Raw genomic sequence first — 16,615 nt, 5'->3', positions numbered from 1 at the left:
GCTCACCCCAATTCACCTCCACACTTTGTCTGTGATCCTGCAGAAGGGCTTTGCTGCACCTCAGCACAGAAGAAACGTTAATACTGAAGCAGAGCTAATAGGTCCACCCAGAGCACCGGTCAGCGCTATTCAGAGACATACTTGTGGTCTTGCAGGAGCTGGGCCAGATCTGGCTCTACAGGCACTTAATCAGAGCTAACAAGCCCAGTCCAACTAATTACAAAAACAGCAGAGCATGCCAGCTTTTCTTAGCTTTCTAGGCCAAGTCTTCCTCTTCTGTCTCTTTTTCTTTTTTTGGTAATTTCAAACCAGCACCTTCTCCCTGTGTGGTAGATTGGAACTTTATTCCCTGCGCTTGGCAATATCAATGGGCTGCAATTATCTGGAGCCAGCAGAAGGAAACGGGAGACCCTGTTGCACTGCATGGCTCCTGGGCCTCTCCAGGAAGAGCAGCTCGAGTTTGTCTCCACCCACAAGCCCCAGGAACCATTTCCTTTCCTACGGTGCACACCCTAGAAGAGGGGCTGGCTGGCCTCTAATCCTCATAAGGAGACTATCCCCCTCTTGCAGGACTCATATTAATCTGTTTCGTGCCTATGGACTGAATCTTGCAACTGGAAGAGTATAGTCCAGCATCGCAGTCAAGGAGCATGGTGTGGCAGCCACTGAAAGGCCACATGGAAGTAGTGCAATTATGCTTAATTCACAAGATGAGATTTTCAGGAGGGTTAGGTATCCAGTGACGATATTAAAACTAAATGCACAAAGAAGTAATGTGCCACCAGAATTGTAACAAAAAAAGATTGCATAGAAAGTTATACATTACGGATGATTTAGCAATATCATAGCTCCAGCAAAAAGAGTGAAATCATCCCTATCTTCCCATCCATTTGTTGGCAGAATTTTAACAAGGGGCTCCTGGGAGCTCTTGGGGGCTCCTCCATGGCTCAACAGACAAATTAACTAATCAAAAGGAAGGTAGGGATGATTAACTAACAAGAGCCCCCTCCAGCCCATCACTGATGCATGGTTATTTCACCCAGATGGTGTTCACCTATCTGAAACTGGTAATGACAGGCTCAGATTGGATTTACAGAGAAACATAGATAATAAGGTGCTGTGAGAGTGACATGATAGGAGTTATTGGTCTGTGATGCTCCCGACTGTGCCAGAGGCAGCAGAGATATTTTGTAACGTTAGCCTCTGTTTTGTAATGTTATCCTCTCCACCCGAGAGATTTCCTGCTGCAAATGGGAGACTTGGTCTCCAGAGAGACATTTGACCTGACCCTTCCTATATGGGAGTGGGAGCAACAGTGAAGGAACTGTTGAGATATGGCAACACTCCCATCACATACAAGCAGAAGCTGCTAGACACCCTTTCACTGGAAATGGGTGAGCGCCTCTGCAGTGCTAAAGACTGTGCAATGTTCTCCTATGTCTTATTAAAAAAAAAAAAAGAAACAAAGAAAAAAAGCTTTTTCTGGCTTTTCTGCAGATGCAATTGAGATGACAATTGGTAGCGTTTTGCCTGGTATCTTCACATGAAAGCAAGGATACTTGTTGGGTTTTCCTGAAAGCTCTATACACATCCAGCCCCATAAGGGACCCTGGTCAATAAGCACGCACTTAGTTTTTCTTTTATTACAGTAGTTGCATGCCTGTCTTCATTTACCTGACAGCTTTAAGATTTCGCTATTCTAATAACAAGAAACCTATGAAAATAGACAAGCTATGGCATGTGGAAGCTAAGATTAGTCCAAGAAGTAAACACAATATAAACATTTGACATGGAAACTTAGACTAGATTGAAAATACTTCAAAACATGAATCTTAGTGCTATTTCTTGCTTTTTTCCCTTTGTCTGAGCCTCCTTTGAACATGCAGTTCAAATTTAGCACATATAGAGAGCAAATCAAGCACCACAGGTAACATGTTAACAGGTTAATTTTTTGCCAAAATCTTCCTGCTTGCCATCCATGCTCCTCTGGATTTGGCTGTGCTGGGATTCTTGCTATGTATAGACATGACTGTTGGAGAATCCCTGGTTGCCTAGAACTACAATGTAGCATCCTCCAGGCATGATCAGGAGCTCATTGACAGCCCTATTAAATTATGTTTTTTATTTGGGGGAGGAGGGGAAGGCAAAAGAGAAATTGCAGAATGAAGCACAGTGGATGATCTAAGTCAACAGATGCACATTAAAAAAAAAAGTCTGAAAAAAAGAAAGCTGACTTTTAAAATTCACATCATACCTGCTTCTTGCTCAGGGTCACCGACTGCTCTACAGAAAAGCACAAGCCCACAGCATTTTCAAAGTCAAAATCCCAGTGATAAGTCTCACATCCATAAAGTTAATTACCTGCTATCTGCATTGCTTTTCCTGAATCGCTGTGTCACTGTTCCAGCAGCAACTTGAAAGATTTTTTTTTTTTCTTGAATGTTTAGGACTACCTTCCAAAGCAATTTTGAGTTCCCTCCAGGATAAACTACTATTCCAAGAGGAAAGTCCAATTATTTTTTTACAGCACCGCAGGTTGAAGTAGAACATTTCTCTGACCAACCCTCTCTTCTAGAAACTGGTTATCACCACCTCCTTGTAAGTCATCTACCAAGTGAAAAAAAACTTTCTCTACTTTGAGGCAGACAGATCTCTCACTGACGTGAAATTTGTTCTAAATTCATCTGATGGACTGCCCTGTGAGTTCCCACAAAGATTCAGTATCTCTGAGCTTCAAGGAGAAGCTGTGACTGTAGACAGATGCCTTCAGGAGCAGTAAGTGCTCTCTGCCCATTTGACACAGTACCCGGCCTCCACCTCTAACATGCTTGGAGGAGCCCGTCCTCCAAAACTTCACATGACAAGTGAGATAACTATGAGCAGTTCAGACAACTCAAGGCTGTCATAAATCAACAAGTCAAGTAACAAGACAAGTCCATGGTTGCCACTGTGGTTCCTCTGAAAAAACACTCTGTTCTTCTATTTATTGCCTTAGTGACTAAGGGAACCCACTGAGGACCAGCATGCTGCTGCATTAGTTGCAGCAAAAACACAAAAGCACAGACGTGTATGAAGAAATTCAAGTATTATTCCAATGCCCTGCGCAGCTAAGACTTCATAACAAGACCAAAATCTCAATAGGTTTGGGGTTTATGCTTTTATAAACAAAACTCAGTAATTATTTCATGTGGTAAAAAGCAAAGGCCAATCACAGCCCTTCAGATTCAACACCACAACAAAGTGCTAATTAATTTCTCAATCATTATGAAGTAAGGCTGCTGCTCCTTTGTGTCAGACCATAAAATTCATCCAAAGCTGCTAACTACACATTCCAGAGGGGCTGATTTCCAGCGAGACCTAAAATCATCCTCCACGGATGAGTGTTTGTGTACACACAGTCATGTGGCTGTAATTCAGATGCACAAGTTTAACTAATGTCTTGCAAAAAAAGAAACACAGGCAAAGTTTTCACATACACACATGCACAAACATGCACGCACACACACACAAGCACAAACAGTTCCTTGCATTTTTTCCATTCATAGAAAAAAAAAAATGATTCAATACAAAAACTTTCTCTCTGCATAACTTCGCTCCTGGCAATTGCCTCTTCCTGACCTACACATGTACAGTAGGTTAGCAGTACTAAGAAAAAAATAGTCCTAAATTAAGCCTTGCTATGATTTGATCCTTCTCTAATGGCAAGGGCCTCCGTTAATGTTAAGTGGGACGGGGCAGCAGGAAAAGAGTATGCCAGGGTTAAGATGGAGCATTTAGTAGCAATTAGCACTGATGCATGGTACAAAAATAGCAACAATAAAAAAAAAAAGGGAGTGAGGTTACACTAGAAATAAAACCATCAAGGAAAATAAATTTAACAGTTTAGTCAAATTAGCATTTATCTAAGGCACACTTTCTGCTGTTGTTAAGCAAATGGGAAGGAAAAATACAGAAAAATCTTATCAGAAATATTTACTTCCACTAGCAATGACTCAGTGACTGTTTTTCTAATAAAAGACAAGCCATTGCCCCACTTTTTTTGCGACCCTCTCTGCAATTCTAGGGAGAAAATATTTAGTTCAACATTATCGTAAGCCAGAATATGGCTCTATTTATGTGACAAGTTGACAACATACAATTTCATGCTTGTTGAACTGATCTGTGTTATATATTCACTGCGAATATTATGAAGCCTCACCATTATAAATATGAAACAGTATACACTTATTCAAAATAACTCCAGCAGTAGCAATTTATAGCTTGGTAGTTTGCGTGCTTATGAAGTCCAAATGCCACCTTAAGAAGCTGCATCTCACTAAAACAGATGTGAAGTGTGACTGTGACCAAAGTGGATTTAAGATGACCTCTGTGAAAGGAGGCCATTACATTTTTGCCTGTATGGCAGCTGACACCAGTTTGTATTTAGATATGTAGCGAGTGGGAACACAGTGTCCTTAAGGGCCTGTTTTAACATGGGCCAAGACGTTTGTCTAATGATCTAATTATCTTACTACTGTCCTGGTGAGTGTTATTCTTCCCTCTTGCAAAAGGCCAGAGTGAGTACTTTAAGACACAGCCACACCAGGTAAAATGCAGGCAGTGGAGTGGAGTATCTCCTAAATGGGACCGTGAAGGAGATCAGTTGTATCTGCTTGATCACGTGCCTTGGCGGCCTCATGCATCAAACAATAAACACTCAAAGCAAGTGTTTATTTGGGAGTTCTTTTTTTCTGCCTGAAAGTTTCAACCAATGTGCGAGGTTCTTGCACCAAAACAGAGTTTACAAGTTTAGGCAGTTTGTAGCTTGTCCAACTGGGAAAAAAATAGAGAACGGTGCACCGTGCTCACACTAGATATAGAACATTTGCATAAGCCCTCACCCATTACACAGCAGCTGTTTTGAGCAAAATTAAGTTCCACTTACTGATGGAGAAGTTTTTAATGCCAGCACAGCTAGTTATGGATTATAGTTTATGTATGTCTCTGATGCAGATTTAAAGTTATTGCACTTGACACAGAAACCAAAGTCAGGCCCCAAACATTTGAAAAGGCTACTTACTTGAGCAAAGGACCTGACATTGCACTATTAGGAATATAAGAATTCTTGCACTTTTGCACAGAATCTGCTGTTTTCTTCCCTGCAACTGAGGGTCTTTCTCCTAGTTTCAGAAATTCTTTTTGTGATACATTGTTATCTTTTATTGTTCTTATAAAGTTTCCTACCCCAAATCTGCATCTTTTACCTTTTATGTTTATTGTTCTATTAAGCATACTGTGTTGTCTGTTTCCCTACTAAATCTATCCTGTAACCACATACTGTACATTCATTTCTCTAGGACCTCAGTAGCTCTTATCTGTTTGCTTTTATGATCTCTTATGAACTGCTAGGAATAGCAATTTGCAGAGCTGTTTGTAAAGTCATCTCAGCCTGAACTCAGCCTTCCCCTTTTTTGTCACACAGTGATGTTCTGCAGTGAAATCCCATTTGCCATAGAAAAATTTCATCATGGGATGCATTTTAGAGGAACACAAGCTGCTGAGTATCCTGCATGTGCATACAGCATTTAACGTGTGTTAATCTGAATTGCAAGAAACTACTTATTAGTGCACAAAACAATGTTTTGATGTAAGACGATGCTGTGCTACCTTCAGATGTGCTGATATGTTGCCCACTCCACATTACTGCCCAGAGCTATTTAGTTTATGTTCTCTAAAGCCTCAGACATGCTGCTATGCTGTTCACACAATCTCAGTTCTTTTAAGCACTTTGATAAGCTTTATTCTGCCATTATACCATCTAGAACATTAAACACAATGTTTAAGTTCTATGTTAAATCACAATCAGTTCCTATTAACTGTTCCAAGCTCCTCATTTTTATCAACAGTTACTTTATTAAATCCTTAATAATATAGATGGAATAGTTAGTTAATTTGTGTGTTGAGCCATGGATGTTAATTTGTAAACATAATAACATACTGCAATCATTTGCATAATAGCATTTTAATCTTTTTAGTAAAAGCTGTAATTCCCTACAAAGTACGCTGCAGTAGAAACTAAGTGACTATTGGTAATAATAAAAAAGGCCTTAAAATTCTGATCCTATTATAGTGTTGGAACATACCCAAACTGCTACCATAATCTCTGAAATGTTACTGTTCTCTGATTTAGGTGTCTGTGTCAAGAATAAAAATGAAGTATAACTGGTAGCAGTAGACTATTTCCTAAATGTAATTTAGTATTCACTAAGCACCAGCACTTTGCAAATAGCTCTGAGGCTTTCCTTCAAAGTTCAGAGCTCTAGTTATGCATATTGTGTGAGGTACACCATGCAGCTCACCTCTAGACTCTGTTGTGCTGAATAGATGGCTATGATAAATCATGCTGATTTGGCACTGAAGGGCATCAGCCATCAAGGATTTGACTACTATGTCTTTTTTTCCCTGAGATTATATCTCCTTGAACTGCCTGCCCTGGGCTACTAGTTTTGGAGAAAATTAAAAAGTGGAAAAAATGCTGCAAGAGGCCAGTACAGGGAAAAAAAAAATCTATATAGGCTCAGTCCTCTGGAAACCCATTAACACCAGTCACAAGACTGGCAAAGAAAACACTGGTGGTTGTTTAAAAGTCAGGCCAAGTCATTTTACGCAAGATCTGGTAATTCATTAATCAATCTGGCTGCAAACCTTGAATGAATAACCTACAATAGTAAAAGAGACTGGCAACACCACAGAGTATTAGAGTTTATAGTCTGAACCAATGAAAATTGCCCTGGTGATGTTTAAGGCTTTCCTCCACCCTCATCTTCCTCATGCAAACCCTTCCAACTAAATAAGAAATCATTTATCTTCATGAATTTCCCTGCTGCCAGGGGTAGGAGAATATGCATTTCATTGGGAATCTTCTCTCACCTCATTCTCATTGCTTGTAATACAGCATTTTTTGGCAGTCTACAATAAAACACAGTAGCCTATTTACCCTTTCCAAACACAGAGCACATAACATGGTTGTGAAAAGTAACCTGGGCTAAACCTATGCAAAACAGTTAAAAATAAAGACATCAGATATGCTGAGAATCCCTCTGGAATATGGAAATATTTAAATAAATGAAATCCATGGAAGGGAAAGAAATACAGGTATTCTAAAGACTTCTTAAAAGTTAAAAATGTTTTGCCAAGTATTAGAAATACTTTATGATTTTACACAAGTTCATTATATTTTAATAGGCTGTTGCCTACAGACATTATTTCACTTTAGCTTATATTTGTAAACCAAGCCAAAGAAAAATAGCCCTCTAGATACTTTATCTCTTCAATATGAGGCATAAGTCATTAGTAATTTTAAATATGACTAATCTTACATGATAGGGGACAGTATATTTGAAGATGCCTCACGGGACAAAAGTTTTCATTGCCAGAAAGCCTCATGTCACCTCAAGTTTGGTGGTTGTTCACGTTTTCACACAGTACTGGATTTGAGAACAGAAATCTCATCATTTGGCTTTCTACAAGTGGCCAAATCAACTTTTCCAAGTCTTGCACAAGCATGTAACACAAGTGAGTGATGCGGTAACCCATCTAAGTGACTGGTCTTGAGTGACCTGTTAACTATTTATTTGCACAAGCTTGTTTCAACACATGGTGCCCTTAGGAATAAGAGCTCCCTTACTGAGTATTTCCAGTAGTCAGAAACTAGGCCAGGAAGGAAGGTGAAAAACACAGGTTAGGAGGCTGTGAATGGGAAGAAATCAACTTATTTCAAAGTTTGCGCACGTACATACATTGCTAATATAACACCTCCACACTGGGGCAAACAGCGTGGGCTTGACTGAGGACTAGCATCAGTTCCACTGTCTTACCCGTAGACTAATGCAGTGATGAGCTTGGTAAATCTCACAAGATTTTTTTTTTAAATATACCAGGGTGAAGAACATTATCTCATCACATGTAAACTCATGACAGCAGCTACCTTCATTCAACAGTTGAATAGTAGCTAGTCTAATTAACTGGACTTTCATTTTATTTGGCATTTTATTTAGTTACTACAATAATTATTCATAATGCCTAATCCATGAGGTTTTTTTATAATGCTACTTTTAAAAAGGAATTTAAGCTTATGGATGCTCAGCTCAAGGCAGCTTCCAGGAATGTGATTTCAGAAAGCCTAAAAATTCACTTCTTGAAATACTAGTGTGTTTTTTTGTTTGTTTGTTTTGTTTTTTAATCATTGGCTGGAGACATCTAGCAACTTTATAAAGGACTTTTGGGACACAGGTGCCTCACGTAAACAAGAACATATATATTGCATTAACAACTCAAAAGGTGAGTGTGCTTCATTCAAGGTTAAGTTTTGCAATTAACACCGTACTGCTTGTTCTTTCAGCTTTTGTTTGCCAGTCCACTTCTTTTCACATCACTAGGTCTCAGCTGGAAGCTTAGGTTATACAAAAGTTATGCAAAGTATATATCATGCCCAAGAGGACATAAGAGGAAAAAAATACAGATATATCTATGTATATATCTTTTCTTAAAAAGAAAAGCCAATGCTGATCAATATGGAAAAATCCAGAGATTACCAAATGGCAAACTGCATAAAACTTCCATTCTCTCAGCAAAAACAAATAGTTTCTCTCAGAGCATCTGAGATAATCTCTGGAGAAAGAACACATCTTGTTCTGTTCTTGAGCACCCCCAGTCGTCACATTACAGAGCGGCAGAGACAAGAAATAGTGCTAAGCATCCAGCTGCACAGCGGAGAATGGGGACAGGGTTAACGCATGGCAAGAGAAAATAACTGTTTTATACCCTTTCTTCCTGGGCCAAGCAACCTAAAACATTTAAATATAACACAGAGAAACTGAAAATAGTCTTGCTTTAGCACTGCAGTATTGCAAAATGCCGTTAGGGAACAGTTTGTCCCTACAGGTATGTATGGGCCAAACCACGCTGTCGGAGACAGCAGTGCACCCTGCAATTGAAGTCAGTGAACTCTGCAAAATCCCAGCATTTGCAGAGATGACAGCGAATTGGCCCACCAGGAAAGATGCAATGTACTGCACCTCCAACCAGTTATTCCTGCCACAGGGTGCATTCCTCCAGCTCACACCTCCACTTCTTCGCACTGGGGTGGCTCCTCTCCAGATGCACCCGAGAGGACCTGTGATACTGCACGCAGCGACCAGCACCTCCACCTCTCCACGTCCCACCAGGTAGGCACTAATGTCCACGGTGCCATCACTGTTTGCAAAATGCTTCGAACAACTCCTACATAAGGAATATAGGAGAACTGTCACTACCTGCACAAGGCAATTCCGTACCCGACAGCTTTAGCCACCAGTGCAGCAAGGTAGTAAAGTACAGGAGAAACAATAAGCCCGTGGACAAGTTCCACTGTTTTCACTGGAGCGATTTATTGCTTAAAGACAGGTACATGCTTAATTACATTACTTATCAGGACCTTGCATTTTAAAAACCTAAATCTCTTCCTGGTTCTTCCAGAGGAAAAATGTCTCTGCATTTGGCTTTCAGTGGATTAGAAAAATATATATCCTAGGTTATGACAAAGGCAAAAACACTCCCTCACACACACACACACAGGGCTAATTCTGATCTTAGCTGCCTACACATTACCCCCCCCTCCCACTCCTCCCTGTTATTGACCATGAAAAAATTAAACATGGTCAAGCTGCAACTCGTGCTACTTACTAAAACTGAAATGCAAAGACAGGACTTTGAGACTTTGAAACTTTAAACAAGACATGGAGCATTATAAAACTAAAGTGGGTTTGAGTGCAGGGATAACTTCATTTTTATTTGAATAAATGAATGCCAAATTACTTAGGTGTAAATAACAGAACAATCAAATTTAGAAGGCCGGTCTCTGCTACCAGTTACACTTGCATAAATCCAGAGAAACTTCACCTGCACCAGCACAAGCACCCCTGGTTTACAGATGCATACACAAAAGGAGAATTGCATTCAGAACATCTTAGGTAAGCTATATTGTACCTTCAAAAGCATTTTATGAAGCTGCTACTGCTAATCTTTTCTAGCTATTAAGGTGAGGAGATGCTTATTCGGGACTTCCCTGAGCAAATGAGCCAGCTGCCCCTCCTGGAGGTGCTGCGGTACGAGAGGCAGCGGCGACAACAGCTCCCTGTTGCACAAGGTCTTCCTGCCTCTAATCAATTTATTACCCAATTTCCAGTCGGCAGATGATCTACCGCACTTCCTATCATCAAGGCGGGTGGGAGGTTAGGGTTCAAGAGGGGCACGGCTGCCCCATAACTACAGGGTGGAAAATCACAAAGGTTTTACATAGCGAAAGAAGACTGGAGTCAAAGAGACCATAACCCTCTTCTTGCACCCCTTGATCCTCAGGGCAGTATTTTAAGAACAACTTTTAAATCTCTCTTACCACCCTTCAACTTTCACTTTAAGTCTTGCTCTCCACCAGGAGACACAACAAACAGCCACCACTGCCTTCTCCACAATATGTTCCCATCCTCTCTCAAATACTAAAACTATGAGGACCTTTCAATCTGTGTGAAAACTATCAGGCTGTGCACATTAGCGCTCTGAGTGGGATGCTCTGCTATGGTCCCAACTGAAAAGGCTTCAGCTTCAGGCAGCCATGGTGCTGCCCTTGGCTCCCTTCTGGGGAATGCAAGTGGAAGGCAACAAACAGGCTTCATCTTTTGCTTTGCTTTGTGGTGGGTAACTGTGCAACTCTTTGTTGTTACAGTATGGCGCAGTGTATGCTAGGCGCTCTCCAGCCAGTCCCCTTCCAAAAAAATCAAGAGTTTCATTTAATTCTTCCAAGGCTTTCCCCCCACTTCTCTAGATAACCAGCTGGGTTTTGATCATGAAGACGAAAGGCACCAGTCAGAGGCCATAACACACATCACAATACTTGCTGGCTTGTAAAAAAGCATCATCCACCAGGTTAAATAAAGAACAAAACAAAAAAAAAAACCCAAAATATTCTGAAACATGTACTTGCACAGTCTTTCCTTACCTCAAATATATTGGAGGGTTCATTGCTGTACTGATTGGAAATGACTTCTGATTGGTCGCTGTACCACTTGAGTCCCCCCAGAAAGCTGTCGGCATCCAAGTCGTTCACGTCGAGTTCGGAGAGGTCGAGCTCTGGGAGATCTGGGCAAAGAGGCTGGTCTTCGCCAACCAGAGCGGCACACTGCAGGGAGCAATCACAACAGGAAGACTTGCATTAATTACCAGGAGTCTATTAACCTTAATATCACGTGATAAGAATTAAGCCTCGATTAAGCTATGGCAGAGGGTCACTAGAATTGACTCTGTTTTCTGGACCTTCCCCCAAATATTAGAGTATTTCTAGCTCTACACAGGTATGCAAAGGGAAGGGGGAAAATAGCACACGCTGCTGTCTCTACCACATCTCCGCACAGGGAGCAAACATCTTCCTTCTCCCTTTACTGCTTGATAACACTAGTGTCCAAAGCTCTAGTAAAAGCAACAGCAAGGGGCAAGGCACGGCCTTACTCTTCTTTCGTGCCAGAGAGTGCCGGGACGGGTAGTCACGGAAGAATACCCCTGGGCAAGGTCTCCCAGCATTTCCTGGTGCATTCAGGTTAAAGAAGCACAGATTGTTACAGCCTTCAGCCCCGGGGGCGAACTCAAGCTGTAGATATTCCCAGCTCTTCAGATCCTTTCCGCAATCCTTGAAGTCGGCCACAGTGGTGGCTGCCACATGGACACACTCAAGTACGGGTCAGCAAAAGCGGACGAGCTATTTCTCCTATGTCCCAAATGAGGCACAGATCACACCGTTGGGTGACAGACATGTTTAATTTATGGAGCCTTTCACCTACATTGTCCCAGCCCAAAAGCTCCCAGCCACCTTCCCAATTTTCTCCAGACACTGGCCACATGAAGGGCAGCAAATGGGACTTTTTTGTCCATGCATCCCAGCAAGCTCAATGCTACAGCTAATTCAGCAACCCTCAGGTAGAAGGTTTGTGAAACACCGATTCAATATCCATGGGGTAAGCAAAGTCTCATCTGCAACAGCGTGAAATGCCGCTGTCTGCGTGACTTATGAAGAGAGTAGCTATGAACACAAGCAAACACAGAACGCGTACCCTTCTGTACGCTAGCAGGAGCTGGAGAGGGTATTAGCTGGTCTACTAATCAAGAAAAAAAAATACACATCCATTTTAGCAGGGCAATTGAAATGTTAGTGTATCCAATAAAGCCAATTCTTAATTATGGAAAACACAGTAATAGCTTGGCAAATAACAGCGTCCCACGCACTAATGCTGCCCGATGAAGCAGGTGCTTCAGTAAAGCACCACACGCTGCCGGAGCTCATCCACCAAGAGCTACCTGCATCTTGATACAGGGCAACACACACCTCCTCTCCTCAAATCTGCAAAGGCACCAGGAAGCGAACGGTTAAAAACCTTAACGTCCACTGATTGCAAGGGCTCCAGCACTGAGTACTTCTAACTTGGCATTAGGTAGGGTAGTTCTAGCTTTATGTTAAGGTATTTCTAGTTCTGCAATAAGGAGGGCGAACAGCCTGTTCAGGAAGTAGGTCCTCCCTGACTCCAGCCAGTTGATTGGGTGGTTTGAATGATATCCCAACTGCTATTTGGACTGAAGTCAATCCAGAAAGTGACACCTTCTAAGGAGATATGTCTGTAGGGCAATAACATAGTGTCCACTGATGTGAATTACTCAATATGTGTTATGTCACTCTCGAAAGGACCGCCTTTTACGGCAGTCCAAGGGAGCTGCTGAAGGTGAGTTTCATTGAGGTTTTTGTCGCTCAAACCTCAGCACGGCTGCAGCACGTGGGCTATATGCGGCAGCGCCGCCGCGAGCAAAGATTTCCGCCGTTGGCACCAAGTCTCAGTGCAGCTGGTGTGAGCTGTGATTTACCAGACACCTTCCACGTCTAGCAGGACACTACGAGATAATCACGTAACGGGCCAAGGGGCAAGGAAACTAAGAGGCTGCAAAATGAGGCTCCGAAACATCAGTTGCTTTTATTGCTATTATTTGAGGGGCTGCAGAAGTTTAAGGAGTCAAAAATCTCACCTAAGTAATTGTCGCTGCACACAATTTATTATTGCTTCGGTCACAGAAAAAGAAAAATACAAAGAAAAAAATAAAAGAGTTCCCACTTCTTTAGTGCTAGACATAACCTTCCAGCAGAAATCTTATAATGCAGAGATGACCTTTTTTTTTGATGCTTGCACAAAAAATCTCTGATCTCATTAAAGGATAATCTAGTTTTTGACTGAAAAGGTAGATTCTCAGCATCATTCTCAGTTTTGTGTTGTGGAGGTCGGTAGCTTATAACTGATGCCGTAGACTTCTAAAGTATCCTGCTGATCTGGTACTGCTTTCGTTTGTAAAAATAGCTCCACTCTGTGAACCACCTAGCTAAATGTGTTAACTCTTGGCAATATGCATTCTTAACTCCTACAATGGCCTTTTGAGGCAACATAAACAAGTGTATTAAAAAAATCCTGATCATTGAAGCTTTGATTTGCCTATAAGGACTGCAATGCCACTTGAAAAGGTAACAGCTGAAATGAAGTATATATGTGCTTGCCAATGTTGACATGTTCTGAATATGGCATTATGCTGCTAATCTGAGACACATCAGTAGCAAGTGTTCCTGTTATTAATTTATATTTGGCCTTTGACGATGCCAGATTTAACACCCCAAGTCCTAAAACTGTCCTCATCTGACATGCTGCTATTTACTGTTTGCCTGTACATCTGTAACAGGTGCACCTGCATTGCTATAGTGCATTTTACTGCCTTACAATCGTTATTTGATATCGTAGTTATTCCATAACTATAGCCTTAATTTTATAGTAACATTTGGGAGGATAAAGCATTCACTAAACACAAAAAGGCTAATTATTGTGCGTTATTTCACTCCATCGGACTTTTTTTTTCTCTTAATTCAGGCGCAAACAATAAATTAGCTTAACTGCACTGATGATAATGAATCATTATAATTAAGTATAATTCTCCATTAACCTTTTGAAGGTAAATTCAAAAAAAAAAAAAAAAAAGAAAGAGAGAGAGAGAGACTGGGCTTGTGCCATATTAATTATATTAATGAAAAAATAATCTTTGTTTTATTTTTAACAAGTTTTTCAACCAGCCAAAAGGATGAACCCTGGGAAGAATGACAGACTTGACAGAATGTGTGCCATGTGGATTCTCTCTATCAATCTTCGCAACCTTACTGTACATCACCTTCATTAAACTGTGAAACACTGGGGACGCTGATCAGATACAGGGAAGCAGGCCTTTATTAAGCAACACGCCATCCTGTCATTATGTGAGAGAGAATTTAATACATTTTAAGGTGACAGCAAACATTAATGATTCAAAAAATGAAAGCTGCCTACAGTACTTGCTGCCTGTGATATTTTAGATAGGTAAAGGTGATCCCCAGAGCCAAAACTGCATGCAGACACTATGACACTGCTACATGAAGTGCAGTGCAGGAGCCAGTTGGTAAAATCCTACCAACAGTGAATCCATCCACCACACAATTAATATTGTGATCAACCTTTTTTTTTTTTTTTTTTTTTCCCCTCTCCCTGCACTGTGAAAAAGTCATTGACATAAATTATCTATTCTGTTACTAGCTTGAAATTACTGCAGGAACTCTAGTGATTAAAATAAATCTTCAATATTTCCATACAAGCCGGTTCCTCAATCAGCTCCTAGCAGCATCAGGAATAATACATGATGGAAAAATGAAGCTACAGCAGCTGAGACCCATGCTACAAGCCAGACAACAACCCACAGGATACTCCAGCTACTCAGAAACAATTAGGACTTTGGAGCCAGAAAGTCATCCACTTACAGCCTTGACTCATAATAGCTACAGGACATATGAATTATCCATATCTACTCCACTTTACCAAGAAATCAAAACAAGATAAGAGCAATTACAATATGCAAACAGAAATCAGGGGATACAATGGCAAGCTGCAAATATTTAAAACATGACCAAAGAGACCGAAGAACCCGCACGCACACTCGCTCCACCAGGCACAGACACCTACCCGAGAGCACGAGCAGTTTGGGTTTAGATGGGTATCTTGTGGCACGAACATCTTACTTAAAAAGCGCCACCTGCACCGTTTCTCCCCCCGCCGCCTAAGGGGAGCATGTTAAGCACTTATTCCAAACTCGCAGGCGGAGGGTTAGTTGCTGGGAGCACGTCTGGATTTCGGATTCCTCTCGGCAGGGTCCACGCAAAGTTTTTCTCGCTTCACAAGTTGCCAGAACTTTCAGGTAATGCTCCATTTTGCCGAGTGCAAACATGCAGAAATCCTCAGACCTCACTTTATACTCCAGAGATTACCAGGGAAGCGCTTGCTTTTCCCCTTTATGAATTGTAGCCAGCAGAAGCTGTGGATTTGATGTATTGCCGTCTATTTTTACACAAGCAGCGGCAGCAGCGGCAGCAGCAGCAGCAGTTCACACAGTCCTGCATAAACTCTATTCTCCTGGTTCATCCTGTTGTCTCTGCTGTACAGGAGGACTTAACCATTTGTTGGACTACTTGGATTCACTGAAACCCTGCCCTATGGGACACTAACTGCAGGGCAATTTTTCCAATACAACAGGAAGCAAGCAAGCATCTATTTCCAGAAATCTCTTTTAAAAGCATCTAAAACAAACCAATAGAGCATTCATTCCCGTGCGTGTGCTTCAATTCTACAGCCGACAACAAGGAAAAAGCCTTCAACAGAGCACAGGGAAACAAGCAATTACAATACGAAACCATTAGTTAATTTAACTGCTTTTTTTTTTTGGGGGGGAGGGGGTGGAGGGGTGGGATGAGACCGGGGGAGAAGAAACGTTAATCTTATTCTAAATAAACATGGCATTTTTCCAACCAGGCCACTAAACGCCACTGGAAAGACTTCAGACTCTGATTCATATCAATATCTTAGAGCATAAATATTGCATATGACAGGAAAGCGAGCCAGAGGCACATGAAAATAGTTTCCAACTGCAGGAGATACTGATGACAGGAGCTAAGCTTTGATTTGCTCAAGGCATCGCAGAGTAACCTTAAAATAGCAAACTTACTGGAGTTAAGATAAGATTCAGACTTGTTCACAAAGTATCCCCCCTAGTCCATTCCAGCATTCTTCTTGCAAAAAAAAAAAAAAAAAAAAAAAAAAGAAAGAAAGAAAGGAAAAAAAAAATCCCAAACCAAAACAAAGGCAGGCGCCAGGAGCAGCCGGCGATGCCCACGCCGCCCGCCGTGCCCGCTCACCTCTATGTCACTCCACGCAGCGTCCTGGTTGCACATGTCCCACGCCATGCGGCTGCCGGGGGCCAGCGGCGAAGCTCGCGACGCGCGGCGCGGCGGGCGGGCGGCACAGGCGCATGCAGGCACCGAGCCCCTCTGCGCGTGGACCCACGGCACCTGTCTTACTACTGCTCCCCGTCACATGACAAAGCTATTAAAAAGTAGGCTGGGCTGTCACTCATCCAGCCTTCTGGTGCCGCCGCCGCCGCTGCCACCAGTGACGTCACCCAGAGGCAGACCTCGGCTTAAGTGAAGTAAATCTTTTTAAAAACC

At 41.8% G+C, this 16,615-nt stretch overlaps 1 protein-coding gene across 1 annotated transcript in view; it reads right to left on the bottom strand.

Moving 5' to 3' along the window:
* Window positions 1-16,615, bottom strand: part of PPARGC1A (PPARG coactivator 1 alpha) — a 355,188-nt gene that overhangs the window by 46,865 nt on the left and 291,708 nt on the right. The window contains exon 2 of the mRNA XM_088539945.1: window positions 11,015-11,194. Within this exon, the coding sequence (XP_088396071.1) occupies window positions 11,015-11,194 (180 nt within the window). The remainder of the gene's footprint in view (window positions 1-11,014; window positions 11,195-16,615) is intronic.

Source organism: Tinamus guttatus, unplaced genomic scaffold, assembly GCF_059628265.1.
Source record: "Tinamus guttatus ecotype Peru unplaced genomic scaffold, ASM5962826v1 Tinamus_guttatus_pri_ptg000052l, whole genome shotgun sequence".
NCBI lineage: Eukaryota > Metazoa > Chordata > Aves > Tinamiformes > Tinamidae > Tinamus > Tinamus guttatus.
Note: the sequence above shows the minus strand (reverse complement) of the source record. Positions and strands in the feature narration are given on the sequence as shown.